Source organism: Bicyclus anynana, chromosome 25, assembly GCF_947172395.1.
Source record: "Bicyclus anynana chromosome 25, ilBicAnyn1.1, whole genome shotgun sequence".
Classification (NCBI taxonomy): Eukaryota; Metazoa; Arthropoda; class Insecta; order Lepidoptera; family Nymphalidae; genus Bicyclus; species Bicyclus anynana.
The window spans coordinates 2577575-2595281 of record NC_069107.1 but is presented as its reverse complement, the minus strand read 5'-3'; the positions used below and the strand labels follow the sequence as shown (position 1 = coordinate 2595281).

Here is a 17707-nt window from a genome sequence, read left to right as displayed (position 1 = left end):
TTGAAATCGATCGTGTTCAGAATCTTAAGGTCTGTCTGTTTTCTCCTAATGTACTGAACCAATCCAATTGAAATTTGGTACACATATCAATTCTTGTGACCCAATTACAGGGATGTATCGTGAATAGATACAATTTAAATATGGGGGCACTTATGGGGAAGATGGAAAGTTGAAAAAAAAAAACTTTTTTAAAAGTATTACGACTGTTATCCCAGGGATAGAGAAAAGCCATCTCCATACAAGTTAGCATTAACCCTTCACTCCACCAAAAATCATTAAAAATAGGTCGCGGTGCGTGAGCGTAGTGCCACAGTAAAGATATTACAACCAGTAGTTGGACTTCATACTAGAGGTCGAAACGCGAGCTATACCTACGCACCTTGTACATGGGGTGATCGTGGGGTGAAGACAGTCGCGACTGTGCCGCGGTGACGAACGAACGCACGGTGTATTAACAGAGTAAAGTGTATTAATAGTATTAGATTTTTTTAATTATGACCAGTAGGAAATACTGTGCCGTTTTTGGATGCATGAATTCAAAATTATCCCATCCAGAGATAACTTTTTTTAAGTTACCTGGAAACTCTGAAAGGTAAGACTTTAAAATAAATTTACTTATTAGTAGGTAGTTACATAATCTTGTAATTTTGGATGGATAAGGTATTTCCTTTTATCTCCAGAATAAAGGTAGGTATCTGGATTAGTAAATAAAGTGAATAGAGTAAAGGAAAGTGATTGACACGATTGAAATAGGTAGTTATACGCGGTTCATGAATCACGATACAGTAGGTACGATAAGCTTGTGTTAAAACCTCGACTGCTTGTACAATGTTTTGTGTGACTGTGCTCGGATCATTTGTGTTTGAATGTTATGACTTGTTGTTGTATGCGGGCGATGGGAGGAAAGGACTGCGCGGGTGTGAAGTCGTACGCGCTGGGCATCGTTACCCCCCCTCCCGGACCGCTCCGACCTTCGGGAGTGTTACGAACAAATTTGCCAAGCACACATACTGATAAATGATATGTCATTAGACTCGTCTAGATAGGCCGAGTGTCACTGGGTAACTTAGTTCTTAAAAAATCAAAATGGCGGATTTTATGCGCTTTAATGTGCAAGCTCATAAAACTTTTGCTCAGCTTGGCATTGGTGACAAGAATTTTAACCGACTTCCAAAAAGGATCGTATCGTATTTACAGCGATATTTCCGTCATTTGTAAACCGTTTCTTTTTTGTTTGGATGAATATTCTTTCAGGTTAGTCCCATTTTTTTCATGTCAGGATCTGATAATGGCATCCTAGAGAAATCTAGGGGAACTATCGTATCGTAGGGACAATTAGTGCGTTTGTTCATTGTTTCATTATCTATTTTAAATCACTACAATTTCATGAAGGTATTTATCTTTTTTTTTATTTGTTCACGTAGTGTGGAGGTAATACCTAGATGGCATCACCGAAATAAATATGTTTAAGAATACGACCAATCCTTCAAGATCATTGACGTAGTATCAGCCTTAATTAAATCAACCAATCAAAAACACGCATTTTTATTTATCACTTCCCATTTTATTACAATTTACAAAGTATTTTATTTGTTTATATAAAAAAAGTTTATTTACAATCACAAAACTAAGTTGAAACACAAAGTTAGCAAATGTAATTAAATTGCTGCAGGCGGGCAGCCCTATGACATGTTTACGTACCGCGCGGCTGTAGGTATTTATTTCAAAAATACGGCCGAGTTATTATACTGCTTGTAATATCTTTACTGTGGTAGTGCTCCGCGTCATTAGCCCTCGCTGTAATCATTTTGTATCGTTTCCTTTCCGTATTGCTATTGTTGGGCATCGAACCTGCGACCCGATTATTCGTTTTACAAGATGACAACTTCGCTGGCCTAAATTTTTGCCTTGAACTTATAACACACCTTTTTTAAAATATAAATATATAATTTGAGATATAAATATAAATATATAGTTCATCCTTAGTTTGGAGATATACAGGATGTCCCGTAATTAATGGATAAAACGCCAATGGTAGATACACCACCTAATAATCTAAAACTAATTAAAATAGTTTTTACAGAAATCCCTAGGGTGACTAAGTTATATTTTTTAATTACGGGATATCCTGTATATAGGTTGATTTAGTACCTACTACCTACTCTTCTGCCAGGTTCCAATTAAATTTAGTTCCGGGATTAAATAATCCGAAACCATAGATAAAATTGACAAATAAATAATCTAAACCAACGAGAACAATTTATGATCACAGAGAACCCAAGAACGTAAGCTCATATTGTCAAATCAGTTCCGCAAAAAAACAACCACTTTTGAAATTGACCCTTCAACGTATGCAAATATAAAATCTCGAAACTATATAGGGTGCTAATTTTTTTGTCTTTACCTTTTGTCAATGGTGCAAACCGGTTGGGACCGGTGTTTCGATGAGACTCCCTTTGTGGCATGAGAAACTGAGATTGTATGAGATTGAAGATAAAAGATGTTTTGTTCGTTTGAATTTTGATATGTTTTGTTACTGCGTTACGTGAGAAAATAGATTAAGGTGCTCGTTAACGAGATTATAGATTATAGGGTTATATAACAACTGTGTCTTGCTTTACTTGCTCTTGGTCTAAGATCCAGCATTAAAAATATATACCCTCATCCTGTTATTTATTAGTGATAAGAAATGAATGATAGAAATAATATTCACAATGACAAATAGGTTTTGACTGCCTCCGTGGCGCAGTGGTATGCGCAGTGGACTTACAAGACGGAGGTCCTGGGTTCGATTCCCGGCTGGACCGATTGAGATTTTCTTAATTGGTCCAGGTCTGGCAGGTGGGTGGCTTTGGACGTGGCTAATTACCACCCTACCGACAAGGATGTACCGCCAAGCGATTTAGCGTTCCGGTACGACATCGTGTAGAAGCCGAAAGGGGTGTGGATTTCATCTTGCTCTTAACAAGTTAGTCCGATACCATCTTAGATTGCATCATCACTTACTATCAGATGAGATTATAGTGAAGGGCTAACTTGTAAAGAATAAAAAAAATATAGGATGTAGTTAAATTGCGGCCAAAGACTTTTTTCATGCAAAATGTAAGAAACCTTGAAATAGATCAAAGGCAATTAAATTAGGCAAAACAAAAAAAACTTTTATTTGACATATTAGACGACTAAATAACTGATCAACTGTTTATATCAGGCAACCCACAGTTGCAGTGTGAAAGCATGCAACCTTTACGTTTTCAATTCTGTTGAGTATATGTTTTGACTAGTATACGTTTTTGTTATATAACCCATGAGGGAAGTAGATTAAATAAATTTAATTGTTTATTACGATCCGGCCGCAATTTTACTATACCTATTTGCAATATGTCAATATTTTTTCTATAATTTATTTCTTATCCCAAATAAATAACAGATGAGGGTATATATTTCTTATACCGGATCGCGTACTATCTTAGTATGGACCTGGTCTGTGATATGATATGGTTAATTTTAAATATTTATTTGAAAATTGAGTACTTATAATTGGTAGAATTTTTTTGTTCATTTATTTTAAACACCATTTACTTTAAGGTAGATAGAAAAAATAAATTAATTTAATTTACTAAAAAAAACAATAAAAATATAGGATATTACAAAGCAATACATATTCGAATAAAGCATCGGTATTTTATTTTTAATATAACCGTTTCCTCAAGTCTTGTTTATTTACACGACAGCAAACCACGAACAAGCTCAGTGTTTGTCTTTTTGTCCGGGCTTGTTTCTGGAAAGGCTTGACTGATTTCAATGGGGCTATCACTGAAATATAAACAGGTTATTGAGCAACATAAAGGCTACTTATCCCGAAAAAATCAATGATTTCCGCAGGATTTGTCAAAATCTTAATTTCACGGGGACGAAGCCGTGCCGTCTGCTAGTAATCAATAATATAGATACTATATTTTTTTTTTTTTTAACCGACTTCCAAAAAGGAGGAGGTTCTACGTTCGACTGCATGTATGTTATATTTATATATGTATTTTTTTTTATATTTTGATAGTCTGTTGTCCGTAGCACAGAATATAAATGAAATATAAAAGTGTAACAATGAGGCTCGCCAGCTGTCCCGTGGCTAGCGGCACGTTCACTAATGGTCTCAAAATATATTGCATTAGCTGACGACGCGCGGTTTTACCCGCGTGGTTCCCGTTCCCGTAGGTATACGAGGATAATATATAGTCTTCCTCGATAAATGGGCTATCTAACACAGAGAGAATTTTTCAAATCGGACCAGTAGTACCTGAGATTAGCGCGTTAAATCAAAAAAACAAAAAACTCTTCAGCTTTATAATATACCATACAAAACCCTACTACTGTTAAAATCTATACTGATTAGAACAGTAGTAGGGTTTTGTAAAGGAGTTAGACCAAGGTGGTACTACCACCAGACTTATTACTCTTCCTATACCTATTCAAAGCCTGTAGAAAGTGGCAAGTCGATTCTCATTCTGCAAATGCTTCGAAAACTAGAAAAATGTATGAGAATGACAGATCCGATTGACAACTTGTCACGTAACCTGTCGATAATTAATGCAATTCCCATACATTTTTGAATTTGCGAAGCGAAGCGTTTGCGATCGTAGACACAGAATCGACGTACCACTTAGCTGAAGGCCCATGTGTTTATTAATTGAGATGTTACGAAAGTAACAATAAAGAAAAAGAAAACACCAATTTCACGTTTTATCGACCGAATTTGAAAAAAATCTTTTACCGTAGAGCCACATTATTTGTAAGTGTCATGGGATATATTTTATCCATACTTCATTTATTGTAAAGAGGTAAAATTTTTACATATTGTGTATTGTAGGAAGTAATTTCTGGATTTAATAAGCCGATTTAAATTTTTTTTTACCACTAGAGCCACATTATTTGCGAGTGTCATAGGATATATTTAATCCCCATATTCAGACGGGAAGGTGTAGTACTACGTGGGTGAAACCGACGACTAGTATATTCAATAAGTGATATTGACATTTGGCTACTCCAATCGCAAAATAAAAAAAAAAAACAGTTTTCCAACATGTCACGTTATTGAAGCAAAAAGGCGATATTTTATTTATTTTATTTTAAACGGTTAAAAATGTAGGCACTTTTAAAAACTTGGATTTTTTGACTCCATTGTGGCAGAGCCCCTAAAATACGCGGGGTCAACGGAACAAGTGTTTGACCGGATATTGCTTTTGCGATACCGATTATTGTGTTTTATAAAAGCATAATATATAACTCCCTTATTGGTCCAGTGGTTAGATAACGTTGCTGCGTATCATAAATTCCTGAGTTCATATCTTGGGTCAGGCTATGATATATCATTTTTAGGGGTCTGTACCTCAAAAGAAAAAACTGGAACCCTTATAAGATCACTTTGTTGTCCGTCTTGTTCAGTGCCTGTCAAAAGTCTTTGAACAGTGCATGTTGCCAGATGACCTATGGTTCCGAGACTTGGTCGCTAACTATGGGCGTCACACAGCGGGCGATGAAACGAGCTATGTTAGGAGTATCTCTGCGTGATCGAATCAGAAATGAGGAGATCCGCAGAAGAACCAAAGTCACTGACATAGCGTAACGAATCGTGAAGCTGAAACGGCAATGGTCGGGTACATAGCTCGAAGAGCTGATGGATGTTGGGGTCCCAAGGTGCTGGAATGACGACCCTGCAGTAAAAAGCGCAGTGTTGGTCGACCACCCACCAGGTGGACTGACGACATCAAGCGAGTTGCAGGCGACTTGTGATCGTGATGTTTGGAAGTCCCTACAAAAGGTCTATGTCCTGTAGTGGACGTCCACCGGCTGATATGATAATGATGATGATTTTGTCCGCCGGTCTGTCTGTCTGTCTGCCTTTGTTTCGGGAATACATGGGAGATATCGAGTTGAAATTTAAATCGTATACTCAAGTCTACCCATGATGTTGTTTAAAAATAAAACTTCTATGTTTACCCAAAAAAAAAAAATACAGTAAATAAAAATACAAATACAACATTGCAAATTTGAAATATTAATATAAATACGTTTTTGTTTAAAACCCATTTTCGATACCAAACCTTATGATTCGTATCGAAGACAACTCGCTAAGGGTGCAAATGTTTTTCCCCGAACATGGATTAGAACCACGGGTGTGTTTTAGCGAGGGTTGTTTTAAAGGTTCTAGTTCAATTTAACCACAGTTGCAAATAAACTTTTCTTTATCTTTGATAAGAACCAAACCTAAATAAATGCAAATACTTAAAATAGATATTAACTGAATAAAAAACCTATCTTTTTGGTAGTCGGTTAAAAATTAAAGTGGTTCATTAAATAATATATAGCTACCCATACTAGAATGATGATAAAATATTAAACGAATAGACGTCAAGTAATTTCTTTTTATCTTTGCTAAGAACCATTATTGAATATTTACTGTGTCATTCATAATTGTTAAAGATGGTTAAAATATTGGCAATTTTTGTAAGCACCTTATTAATAAAAATTGCACAAAATGAGTTTAAAATATAAATGTTGTCCATATTATTCCGTAATTGTTAGAAAAAAGTTAGCGAAAAATTAACTTTCTTCTTCCTCAGAACATAGATATGAACCACGGGATGGTTTTCAGAGAGGGTTGTTTTAAACGTTCAAGTTCAAACTAGATGCCCTAAGTTTGATGTATAACTGCAAAATACAAGAATATAGCAACTTGACGGCTATAGAATTGCTGCAACAAATTGCTAATACTAAAAAGGCGGTATAAAATCGTGGTAACCTACTGTGACGATAAATGTTTTCGATTTCATAAAATAAGCTTAATTTTGACATATTAGACGACTACATAATTGATGAGGATATTTATATAACATTAATAATTTAACTGTTTATATCTGGCAACCTCACAGTAGCAGTGTCAAAGATTTACACCTTTACGTTTTCAATTCTGTTGGGTATATTATTTTAACTAGTTTACGATTTTCTTCAATATTAAGCAAAAAGAGAAGTAGATTAATTAAATTTTATAAAAAAAATATTTAATACTCACCGAGCACAATTTTACTAGGCAACCTTTTTGCAATGAGGCAATCTGAATATTTTCTATCATCAAATAAATAACAGATGAAGTTATACATTCCTTATGCCGGATCTTGTACTATATGGCTACAAAATTGCTGATACTAAGAAGGCGGTCAAAAATCGTGGTAACCTACCGTAACGACAAATGTTTTCGATTTTTAATTAAATAAATTATTTTAAAATAGATTAATCCCTTAGAAATATCACAGATACACTTGTAAACATGCTAAACTCATAAATGCAATAGGTGTACTAGTACTATTAGGTATACTATTACGAGTTCCTAAAGTTGTTGTTGTTAATTAGTTGTTAGTTGCCAATGTGAATATTTTCTATCATTTATTTCTTATCCCAAATAAATAACAGATGAGGTTATACATTCCTTATGCCGGATCTTGTACTATATGGCAACAAAATTGCTGCAACTAATTGCTGATACTAAGAAGGCGGTCAAAAAGCCGTGTCAACCGAGCGTGACGATAAAAAAGACTAGTCACTCCCAATGGCCCCGCCCGGCTATTATTACTGCTAGCATTGCCTGTGTGCACATTAAAAACATCTCGCTAATGACTTGGGTATGTCTTCGCTATTATGCCTAACAACGTTCAACGGCTACCTCATAATTATTCATTTTTTTAACCGCCTTTGAAGAAAAGAGATTCTGTATTTTACCTGTATGTATGTATGTTTGAAATTTTCTCAGAAACTACTGCTTCGTTTCGATTGGAAGTTTTCATTGGTAAAATACTAGCTATTGACTTGAATTGGTCTTCGCTATTATACCTAACATCTTGCAACGGATACCTAATAATTATTAATTTTTTTAACAGCCTTTGAAGTCTGGAGGTTCTGTATTTTACCTGCATATGTGTATTGTGTATGTATTGCAGTTTTCTCAAAAACTATTGATTGAATTTGATTAGGAATTGTTTAAATTAATTACCTACTTTATTTTTAAAACAATTTTTTTTTAACATTTACATGAATTTTTTTATCGTACTATCCCCCACCCTTTTACTGCGATCTCACCTTATGTTGTTAAGTGAAGAAAATATAGCCTTAGGCTGAACGGTGGTAAACTTTAAGGCACTAATGAAATAATTATATAGTCTGAAAGTACCTAGCGAGTTTATTTTACCCATCATCATCATCATCATCATATCAGCCGATGGGCGTCCACTGCAGGACATAGGCCTTTTGTAGGGACTTCCAAACATCACGATACTGAGCCAACTGCATCCAGCGAATCCCTGCGACTCGCTTGATGTCGTCAGTCCACCTGGTGGGGGGTCGGCCAACACTGCGCTTACTAGTGCGGGGTCGCCATTCCAGCACTTTGGGACCCCAACGTCCATCGGCTCTTCGCACTATGTGCCCCGCCCATTGCCACTTCAGCTTCGCAACTCGTTGAGCTATGTCGGTGACTTTGGTTCTTCTGCGGATCTCCTCATTTCTGATTCGATCACGCAGAGATACTCCTAACATAGCTCGTTCCATCGCCCGCTGTGTGACTCACTGTATTATGTGTATTTTACCCATACCTTTGCAAAATTTAACTGCTGTCTCACCTGGTATTGAGTGACAATCATCATCATCATCATCATTACCATTACCTGCTGCTGATGGACGTCTACTTCTGAACATAGGCCTCTTGCATGGAACTCCAAGCAAAACGGCCGCCAGCATCCAACTCGCTTGATATCCTCGGTCCACCTAGTGAGAGGTCGACTAACACTGCGCTTTCCGGTGCGGGGTCGCCATTACAGCACCTTGGGACCCTAACGTTCATAGGCTTAGTGATAAACAACTTAAAAAATAGCAGACTAAATAATTAGAAGACAATATTTGATGAAACTATTTACAACCCTAAAATGGAAAATGGATACGCTTATGTTTAGGGCTTTTTCAATATGATACAGTAAATCATATCACTATATTTTAATATCTAACTATCAACAAAATGTATTAAATGACAATGGATTCATCCCTTAGAAATACCAAAGACAGATATACGTAAATACACTTCGTTGTAGGTTAAATATTTAAGTACAAGACATAAGTATTTAAGTAGTAGGCTTTGCTTTCATCTACACACCAAACTTAAATAGCAAAATTATAACATTTATGTTTATTTTAAAAGAGTTATTTGTCAGCTTTTATTAGTAAAATTGGATTCCTGAACCTGTAGTAGAGTCACTTTCAGACTTTTAAAAGAAGTGGTTGAAATTCGGAAATAATTTTTTGATTGACTAAATTATTATGAAATTTTATTATTAAATAATTTGAATTTACATAAATATAAATAACTATTTAGTATATTATTGCGATAGAGAATATTTATTAGGCTAGGTATATATGTTTTAAGAGGATCGAAGTTGTTCGTAGCCTCGTAGCGGTACTGGCTACGCCATCTGTCGCGGGGTAGCTCGGTGAAAAGTTTCGCTACGAACGTCTGGGGGAGGTTGAGGAAATGAAACGACCGAGATAAGAACCTTACGTTTATTTGTCTCTCACTCCAAATATAGACTTCGGTGCTGGGAAAGTTTGAGATCGCACTTTGTACCTGAAAAACAATATTGAACTGTTACAAGTTGTAGAATAACAACAAGATATTTCTTGTTTTTGTTTCTTTTTTTTTAGGTATTAGTTGGTTTCGAGACTTTAGGTATGAATCTGAATAGGTGCTATGTCAGAACAAATTTCCAGTTTAGGTAAAACAAGGAAAAAACGCGGCATTAAAAGGCCGTTGGCTAAAACCCCATAAGCTAAGCTCCGCCTGAATATAGAAAAAAATTCAATAGTACAGTAGGGCGGAACGGAAAGAATTACTTAAAAACTCAATGCGAGACAGCGCGTAACGCGGAACCGTAAGAGCGAGCGAGACGGGGCGAATAAGAAAAAAATTGGAAAGAACCCATTCTTTTCTATTTCCTCCCTCACTAATAGCGGCTTAGAAAAAATCGTGCCACCCGTCCCGTTCTAACGCAGGGCGGCAAGCGGCCGGGTCGGGCGACAGAGAGGGGCGACCCTCGCTCGGTGCCCTTTTTAATAGTTGTTATTTCGTGCGAGGCCCGCTCGGTCACTCGCACGTGGCCGCGTCCGTCTTTTCCTTGACCGGACACATTTTTCCGCGGAAAAAACGCGGAGCGCGTGCGCCCAGGCTCGGTGGGGATGTTCTTCGCCGCGTCTAAGGCGCCGGGGGAGCCGGGGGCGGCGCCGCGTCTTGCTAGTTGGAGCGGCGTCTTCGCGAGGCGCGCGCGTCCGCCCCTCCCCGCAAGAAAGCGTCGCGGCGCTAAGTTTTCCACCAAGAAGTTAGTCGTCGCCCGCCCGCGCCTCAAGGAGGTCCGCTACCGCGCTAACCCTCACCCGTTGCAGGTCCGCGCCGCATGAGCCGACCCACCCGCCCGGACCCTCAAGCTGGAATTCATGTTGAAGTACTTCAATGAGAACATCTCCCTAGCGCTCCAGGAGAGGTACAGGGACCTCCATGAGTATCGCAAGGAGGTAGAGGACTCACCGCGGGAGGCCAAAGTACCGAAAATAGCGGAGGAGGGCGAGACGGTCGGCGGCGAGGGCGCGTTCGAGGCTAGCGCCGCGCCGCCGTTCCCGCGCCTCCTGGAGCCGCCCAAGGAGGACCCCTCGGACAGCTTCGTGGCCAGCTGGTTGCACAACTCCTTCAAGATGACGGCAGCCGACGGCGGCGAGGCGGCCAGCGGCAGCGCGCTGGACCTGCGGGCTGCGCCGCTGTCGCTGCACATCCCGGCGCTGCAGCCCGACGCGCAGCGCGGCTTCAAGATGGACTTCTGGCCCCGCAGTCGGCCAGCCTCGCCGGAGCCGCCCGCGCCAGCGCCGCCTTCGCCCCCGCCGGCCACGCCGACCGCCAAGCTGCCTGGGGATAAGCTGGTGCCGGACATGCAGGTCAGTGTCACACACTTCCTGACTTACCTAGTCAGTGCTTCCACTCACCCTGACTCGTATAACTTACCTAGTCAATGCTTCTCCACTAAATTACGGCTTGACTTAGGAACTTCTCTCCCATAACTGTGGCAAGTTTGTACTTTGATAGCACACTTCAACATTGTTTGGATCGTCTTAATGACCTTTAGGAATTTCTCTTCCTGACTCTTTATAGTGTATGACTCTTTATAGTGTATGGGGCAAGTTCGTATTTTGATAGTACGCTTCAAAATAGTTTTGATCCCTGAAAAAAAGTTTCAAAATAAAAAAAAAATTGAAGAAATTAAATTTAACCAGTTTAAATAAAAATAAGGTATCATTCAAATATACGTTTTTTGTACTTTGATAGCGCACTTTGAAAATGTTTAAAAGTATGGGTCGCTGAAAAAGTTTCAAAACAAAAAAAAAAAATATAGAACAAGTTCTAATAACACTTAAATACCTTGTATTGACACTACTATACCAATGTATAGAAACAGTTAATAGTTTAAATAGTTTGAAAAAATTAAAGCTGAAAAAAGTTTGAAAACAAAAAAAATCTAACAAATGAATATCAATACGGCTTTTATAATACTTGAGTATTTTTCAAATACTCAATATACGATAATTTCAGATCAATCTTTTATAACATGTTTTAAAAGGAAAATGTCTGAACTCTGAAACTTTCCGCCGGCACTTGCAAAGTAGTGAAAAATAAAAACTATTAATTTACTATTGATTACACAGAAAAATAAACAAATTTAGTTTTTTCTCTTCTTTAAACACTTATTTTTACTGAAATTTCTATAACATTTTACTTTTTTAAACTTAATACTGGAATGAAAAACAAATTACCTTAATTGAAATAGCCACATTTTTATGAGTTATTGTTTTGAATCCTCTGTCTAATCCATGACGTTAATATTACTTAGAATATATAATAGTTTTAGAAAAAAAACACTATTTATTTTCAAAATTAAAATCAAGACAACGTGTATCTTCTCCAAGCCATGTCGATAGACTGACCTCAGCGAGTTCTAAAACTCGTTCCAAATTTGAATGATCTCTTACTTCCTTAAAAAAAAGATACGAGAAGCAAAGGTAACATGTTGTAAAGCTTTTGTTAGCCAAGAAAGGGTTAAGGGCCGACTCGAAACTTATTATTAAATCGTTTTTGTCCTTCTGTCGCATCCGGTCTTACAAAGGATATGTAAATGAATGTAATCACTGATAATTCTATTATTTCTGTATTGTTGTGATCAAGTTGTCAATACTTGGGATACGTTTTTTACGCATTTCATAATGCTATGCTATCCGTTTCTACAAATGTTTGTTTAGAACATATGGCGTATATTTGTTGACGCGACGACAACCGTTGCGTAATATATGTTTACTCTGTAATTTCGAAAATGGAAGTAGTATTGTGATTATCCGCCATTTTACATTAGAGGAAATGGTGGGTCCAAGTTCCATAACCCTTCTCGCGGTGAGAGGTTCAACCTTGTATTGAGCCTTTAAAAAGTCTGAAAATTATGAGTAAAACTATATCAAAATTGAAGAGATAAACTCTCTGCTTTGTTGATTTCATGTAACGGCTTCGGATACCTAAAACAGTGGGTACGAGTTATTAATAGGACTATAAAAAATCAAGTTATTCTTTAGTTATATATTAGCAAGCAGCTCCCAATTAAGGTTCGTTCTTCAGATAAATTTTCAGTATCGGGAAGTTGAAATTAAACCCCTGTGCTTCAAAGAGCATGTTAAGCCGTCGGTCATTGTCATCAACATAGACCATAGAAAATCATCATCATCATCATCAGCCTGTATCCGTCCACTGCTTGACATAGGCCGAGAGCGTGCTAACACACATGATCCTCTGCCTTCCTCATCCAGCCACTTCCAACTACCTTCATAATGTCGTCAGACCATCTGGCTGAAGGGCTTCCTTCACTGCGCTTGCTGGTACGTGGTCTCTCCAGAACATGTCTGCCCCAGCGGTTACCTTACCTTACCTTACCTTATGAGCCGATAGCTGCTAGACATAGGCCTCTTGCAAGGACCTCCAAGCACAACGGTCTCGAGCCGCGGCGATATGTTCTGCGATAGATATGACCAGTTCAGTCAACCAAACTTCAGCTTGCTAGTCCTTTGGGCTACTTCGATTACTTTCGTTCTCCTACGGATTTCCTTATTCCGGATGAGGTAATAATACATACCATTCGATACATAGAAAATACTATAGATAAATTCCGTGATCATCAACATTGGATAGCGATTGTTACGGTCAGCAATATCACTCTTTTTTTTTACTCAATTTAGTTAGCCCTTGCCTTCAATCTCACCTGATGTTAAGTGACGATACAGAGTAAGAGAGAAGCGGGCTGACTTGAGATATTTTAACAAGTTTATTTTACCTACACCTCTAACGGTTTCTACGCGGCATCGTACCGGAACGCTAAATCGCTTAGTAGTACGTCTTTGCCGAGAATGTGGTAACTAGCCACGGCCAAAGCCTACCACTAGACAAAATTTGAGAAAATTTTAAATCCTAAAATTATCCTTCATCATTATCAACCCATATTCAGCTCACTGCTGAGCTTAAGTTTCCTCTTCCTCTTCTGGTTGGCAGACTTCACACACGCAGAGAAATAAGAAAATTCCTGGTATGCAGGTTTCCTCGCGATATTTTCCTTCACCGTTTGAGACACGTGATATTTAATTTCTTAAATCCACACAACTGAAAATCATTCCTCGGGCCGGATTCGAACCCACATCCTCCGGAATCGGTATCGGAGGCAGGTCATATCCACTGGGCTATCACCCGATAAGCCGATTTAGAAAATTTAAAACCTTAAAAAGACCCTTACTGGGAATCGAACCAGGCAACTGCGCCAGAGATCTTCAAAACTCTAAGTCCGCCGTGCGACATTAAAACAGCATAGTGGGTTCTAGCTACGCTCCAAAACTGCTCCAATAAAGAAAGAACACTAGTCGTTTAAAAAAAAACTCTAATAATGACAGACGCTAACTGTAGGTGCATGTATTTTTAAATTAAAATTTGTAAATGCAAGACAAAAGAATATTACTTTTTAAATTAGTTTCGGATTCGCTTACCTTGCATTTGTCTGTTTCCCACGGCACGGATTAGGGGTACATTGTGATTTTATTTTTTTAATTTTTTTGCCGCCGTATTGTTTCACGGAAGGGGTGTTGACAGTTATTTGTTGCTGAATCTATTCCCGTTTCAATTTTTTTTTGTTTTAAACATTGTTTGAATTTGGAACCGGTTTTCGATTCGTATTTCGTATTCATCGAGATTTTTTTTTTCGAGATTTTAACGGTTCAACGCGTTCGTCTTTTGTGATTTGTTTTTTTTTAAACAGCGGTTAATTAAAACTTGTTTTATTAATATTTTACGATTGTCGGTTTTTATATGAAGTGGTTGCTATCAAAATACAAATTATTTACTGCTTTAATCAACTATTGAAGCTAATAAGAAAATTTATGTCTAGAATTTTTTTTATTTTATTTCCATTTCATATTGATTCAGGTCTTTTATTATGTTAGATAATATACTAATAAAAAATAGCAATATGTTAAGTTCTTATATTTTTTTCATTTTTTTTTGTTTTTTATTATTTTCAAGTAATTAAAAACTTCTAGCTTTACTACAGCCTTTCTTAATGAGTACTGTTTACCAACAAACAAATTAAAAATGAGGGTATAAATCACTAGTCATTTCACACCTAATATTATTAATAATAATTAACTTGTTCCTAAATTAATGAAAATAGATTTGATTAATAAGTTTAGAACAGTTAGATATAGTTAATATATTTTATATAACATTTTATAAACAAACCATACATAATTAAAATTAAATAAATTACGAAACGACATGCGTTTTCTACCCTCATTTCTAATTTCTTTGTTGGTAAACAGTAATGAAAGAAAAGCTGTAGTATAGTAATAGTTTTATCAAAATTTTCTTACTATAGACTTAGGATACTTACCTTACAATAAGATTTTTCCAAACAAAAAAATTAAACATCCGTCTCTTTCTTTCACGTCTTATCCGCGGTACATTGGAACGGGACAGCAACAACAGCAATCACCTTCAGCGGACTCGACAATGAGCGAGCGGTCTCTAGTTCCATTTGCACTGGTAAGTTTATCCTTTACAATTAGTAACTTTTATTACTATTACTTGATTACTATTACTTTTTACTTTTTTTCATTTACTTTTTTAGTATATCTTTGTAGTTAAAAAGTTTGTAGTAAAAAATGTAATCCTACTAATACTATAAAATTTGTATGGATGTTTGGATGTTTGTTACTCTTTAACGCCGCTACTACTGAAGCGATTTGGCTGAACTTTTTAATGATAATAGATTTTACTTTGGATTAACACAAAGGCTACTTTTTAACCCGAAGAAATCCATGGTTTCCCGAGATTTGCGAAAACTGATGATTTTGATGATATGAATGTTTGTTACTCTTTCACGCCTCGACTACTGAACCTAATTAGCCGAAATTTGGTATTGAGATATATTATAGCACTAGCCGACGCCCGTGACTTCGTCCGCGTGAAACTCTATGTAAACTTTCAACTACCCCTATCCTACCCCTACCCTACTTTTCTGATTGATTTTTTACACCGTGTGTCCGAAAAACCCAAATATCTTATGGAACCCTATTTTTTTCCAAAATGAAATTTAGCCTATGTTACTTGTAGATAATGTAGCTATCGAATGGTGAAAGAATTTTTAAAATCGGTCCAGTAGTTTTTGAGCCTATTCATTACAATCAAACAAACATACAAACAAAGTTTTCCTCTTTATAATATTAGTATAGATAAATTAACACATAGCCTACTTTTTATCCTCGAAAAGTTCATGGTTCCCGAGGGATTTGTAAAAAACTAAATTCCACGCGGAGTCGCGGGCATCCGCTAGTATCTACTAATTTTTTTAAATTCCTATGCAGCCTCCTCAACACTCACCATCAGGAGAACCGCCGGTGGGCGACCGCAACTCCATGTTGCCCTTCGCACTGGTAAATTTCCTGAATAGCCTCAATATCGATGTAATTATTTTCTTCTTTCTTTCTTTTCTTCACACGACGATTGTCGCTTTGCGGAAACTCATTCATACCTGTTTATTTTCTGTCGTAAATGTTATAGTCTGACAAATTCGTTGATGATACTCCTATGATATGCGGGCGACGGGGGTAAAAATAAAGCGGGTATGAAATCGTGCGTGCGGGGAAGTGTGGTGGGTTTTTCATACATCGCTACACGCCCCCCGGCCCGCGCGGACTTTCGGGAGTGTTACGAACGAAGTTGCCAAGCTATAGTCCTCATTCGCACGAGAGTTAAAAAAGCGATACGTTAAAACCCAGCGTTGGCGCGTTTATTAACGTTCTTATTTAATTCATGGCCTATTTCCAACGCCCAAAATTGAAAATGCAACACTTTTATTTTATTTTTTACAAGTTAGCCCTTGACTACAATCTCACCTGATGGTAAGTGATGATGCAGTCTGATAGAAGCGGGCTAACTTGTTAGGAGGAGGTTGAAAATCCACACCCCTTTCTGTTTCTACACGGTATCGTACCGGAACGCTAAATCGCTTGGCGGTACGTCTTTGCCGGTAGGGTGGTAACTAGCCACGGCCAAAGCCTCCCATAAGCCAGACCTAAACAAATTAAGAAAATCTCAATCTGCCTAGCCGGGGATCGAACCCAGGACCTCCGTCTTGTAAATCCACCGCGCTTACTACTGCACCACGGAGGCCGTCAAAAACGCACTTTAAATATATTTCTACCGTCCGTTAAAAACGCTCGTGCGAATAAGGCCTTAAGCTTATTTCTTCTTTGTTCTGTATATTATTGTTCTTTTTATAACATTATTATGTAGTACTAGATTCGCTTACCTACTAAACTCAGCTAAGAGGAATAAAAATTACAGTAAATGTAAGTTCGAAATAAACAAATCAAAATATTTCGTGTTTTGTTCCTTTTAGCATGAAGTTCATACTTATGTGCCTCTAGTAGTTAGTGCTTGTATGGTATTTATTGAATTACTCAAATATATAGGGAAATTAAAAAAAAACAACTTCATTTCAGAACTTTTTAGAAGAAATAATAAATTCGTACCAAATTTTTGGGGTTATTTATTGTTTTACTAGGTACAGGGTTATTTGTAATAATAAATAAATTATAAACCCAAATAAAAAGCTAAAAATTTAATTAAATAAGCATAAGAATAAGAATTGTTTATTTGAAAAAACTTAGTACATAAATTGCAATGACGTCCTGACCCTTAAACTAAGTAAGCCCGTGTCTTAAGGGCCAGTGAATCAAAATTAATGATTGGGAATTCCCACATCGTCAATTTTAGATAAGTAATCTACTATTATCTAAGTCCATTTGGGTAAGCTAGTGTAATAAAACACTTCAAATTTCCATAATTACCATATTTATAATACAGTTTCAACGGTAATTGCTATTATACAGTTAAAAATCAATTACATAAGGCAATGATAGTCTGGTTAACCTACGTAAAATATTTAGAGGTCTAAGGCTTTGACCGTACGGAGCAGCCTAACGCGCTAGAAACGCTAAAACACTCATGCTAATCAGAATATATCGTTCAATCAATTAAATTATTTTT

General features: G+C 37.1%; 1 protein-coding gene and 2 long non-coding RNA genes across 6 annotated transcripts in view; 1 reads left to right on the top strand and 2 right to left on the bottom strand.

The window, feature by feature from the left end:
• LOC112056136 (zinc finger and BTB domain-containing protein 24) overlaps positions 1 to 17707 on the top strand; it is a 166554-nt gene that overhangs the window by 41414 nt on the left and 107433 nt on the right. For 2 of the 4 annotated variants that reach the window (XM_024096536.2, XM_024096515.2), the window contains exons 1-3: positions 9672 to 11016; positions 15134 to 15199; positions 16021 to 16119. In XM_024096536.2, coding sequence (XP_023952304.1) covers positions 10525 to 11016; positions 15134 to 15199; positions 16021 to 16119 — 657 coding nt within the window. In that variant the 5' untranslated portion in view covers positions 9672 to 10524. Of the gene's footprint in view, positions 1 to 9671; positions 11017 to 15133; positions 15200 to 16020; positions 16120 to 17707 lie in introns of those variants that run through there. The other 2 variants (XM_024096502.2, XM_024096522.2) reach the window with 2 other exon arrangements.
• On the bottom strand, positions 9584 to 10754 carry LOC128199478 (uncharacterized). Its single transcript, XR_008252116.1, has 2 exons — positions 10616 to 10754; positions 9584 to 9661 (listed from the first exon to the last, which is right to left on the bottom strand). It is a non-coding gene; the product is annotated as an uncharacterized LOC128199478 (long non-coding RNA).
• On the bottom strand, positions 10863 to 12055 carry LOC128199477 (uncharacterized). The gene is made up of 3 exons (XR_008252115.1): positions 11890 to 12055; positions 11084 to 11299; positions 10863 to 10998 (listed from the first exon to the last, which is right to left on the bottom strand). It is a non-coding gene; the product is annotated as an uncharacterized LOC128199477 (long non-coding RNA).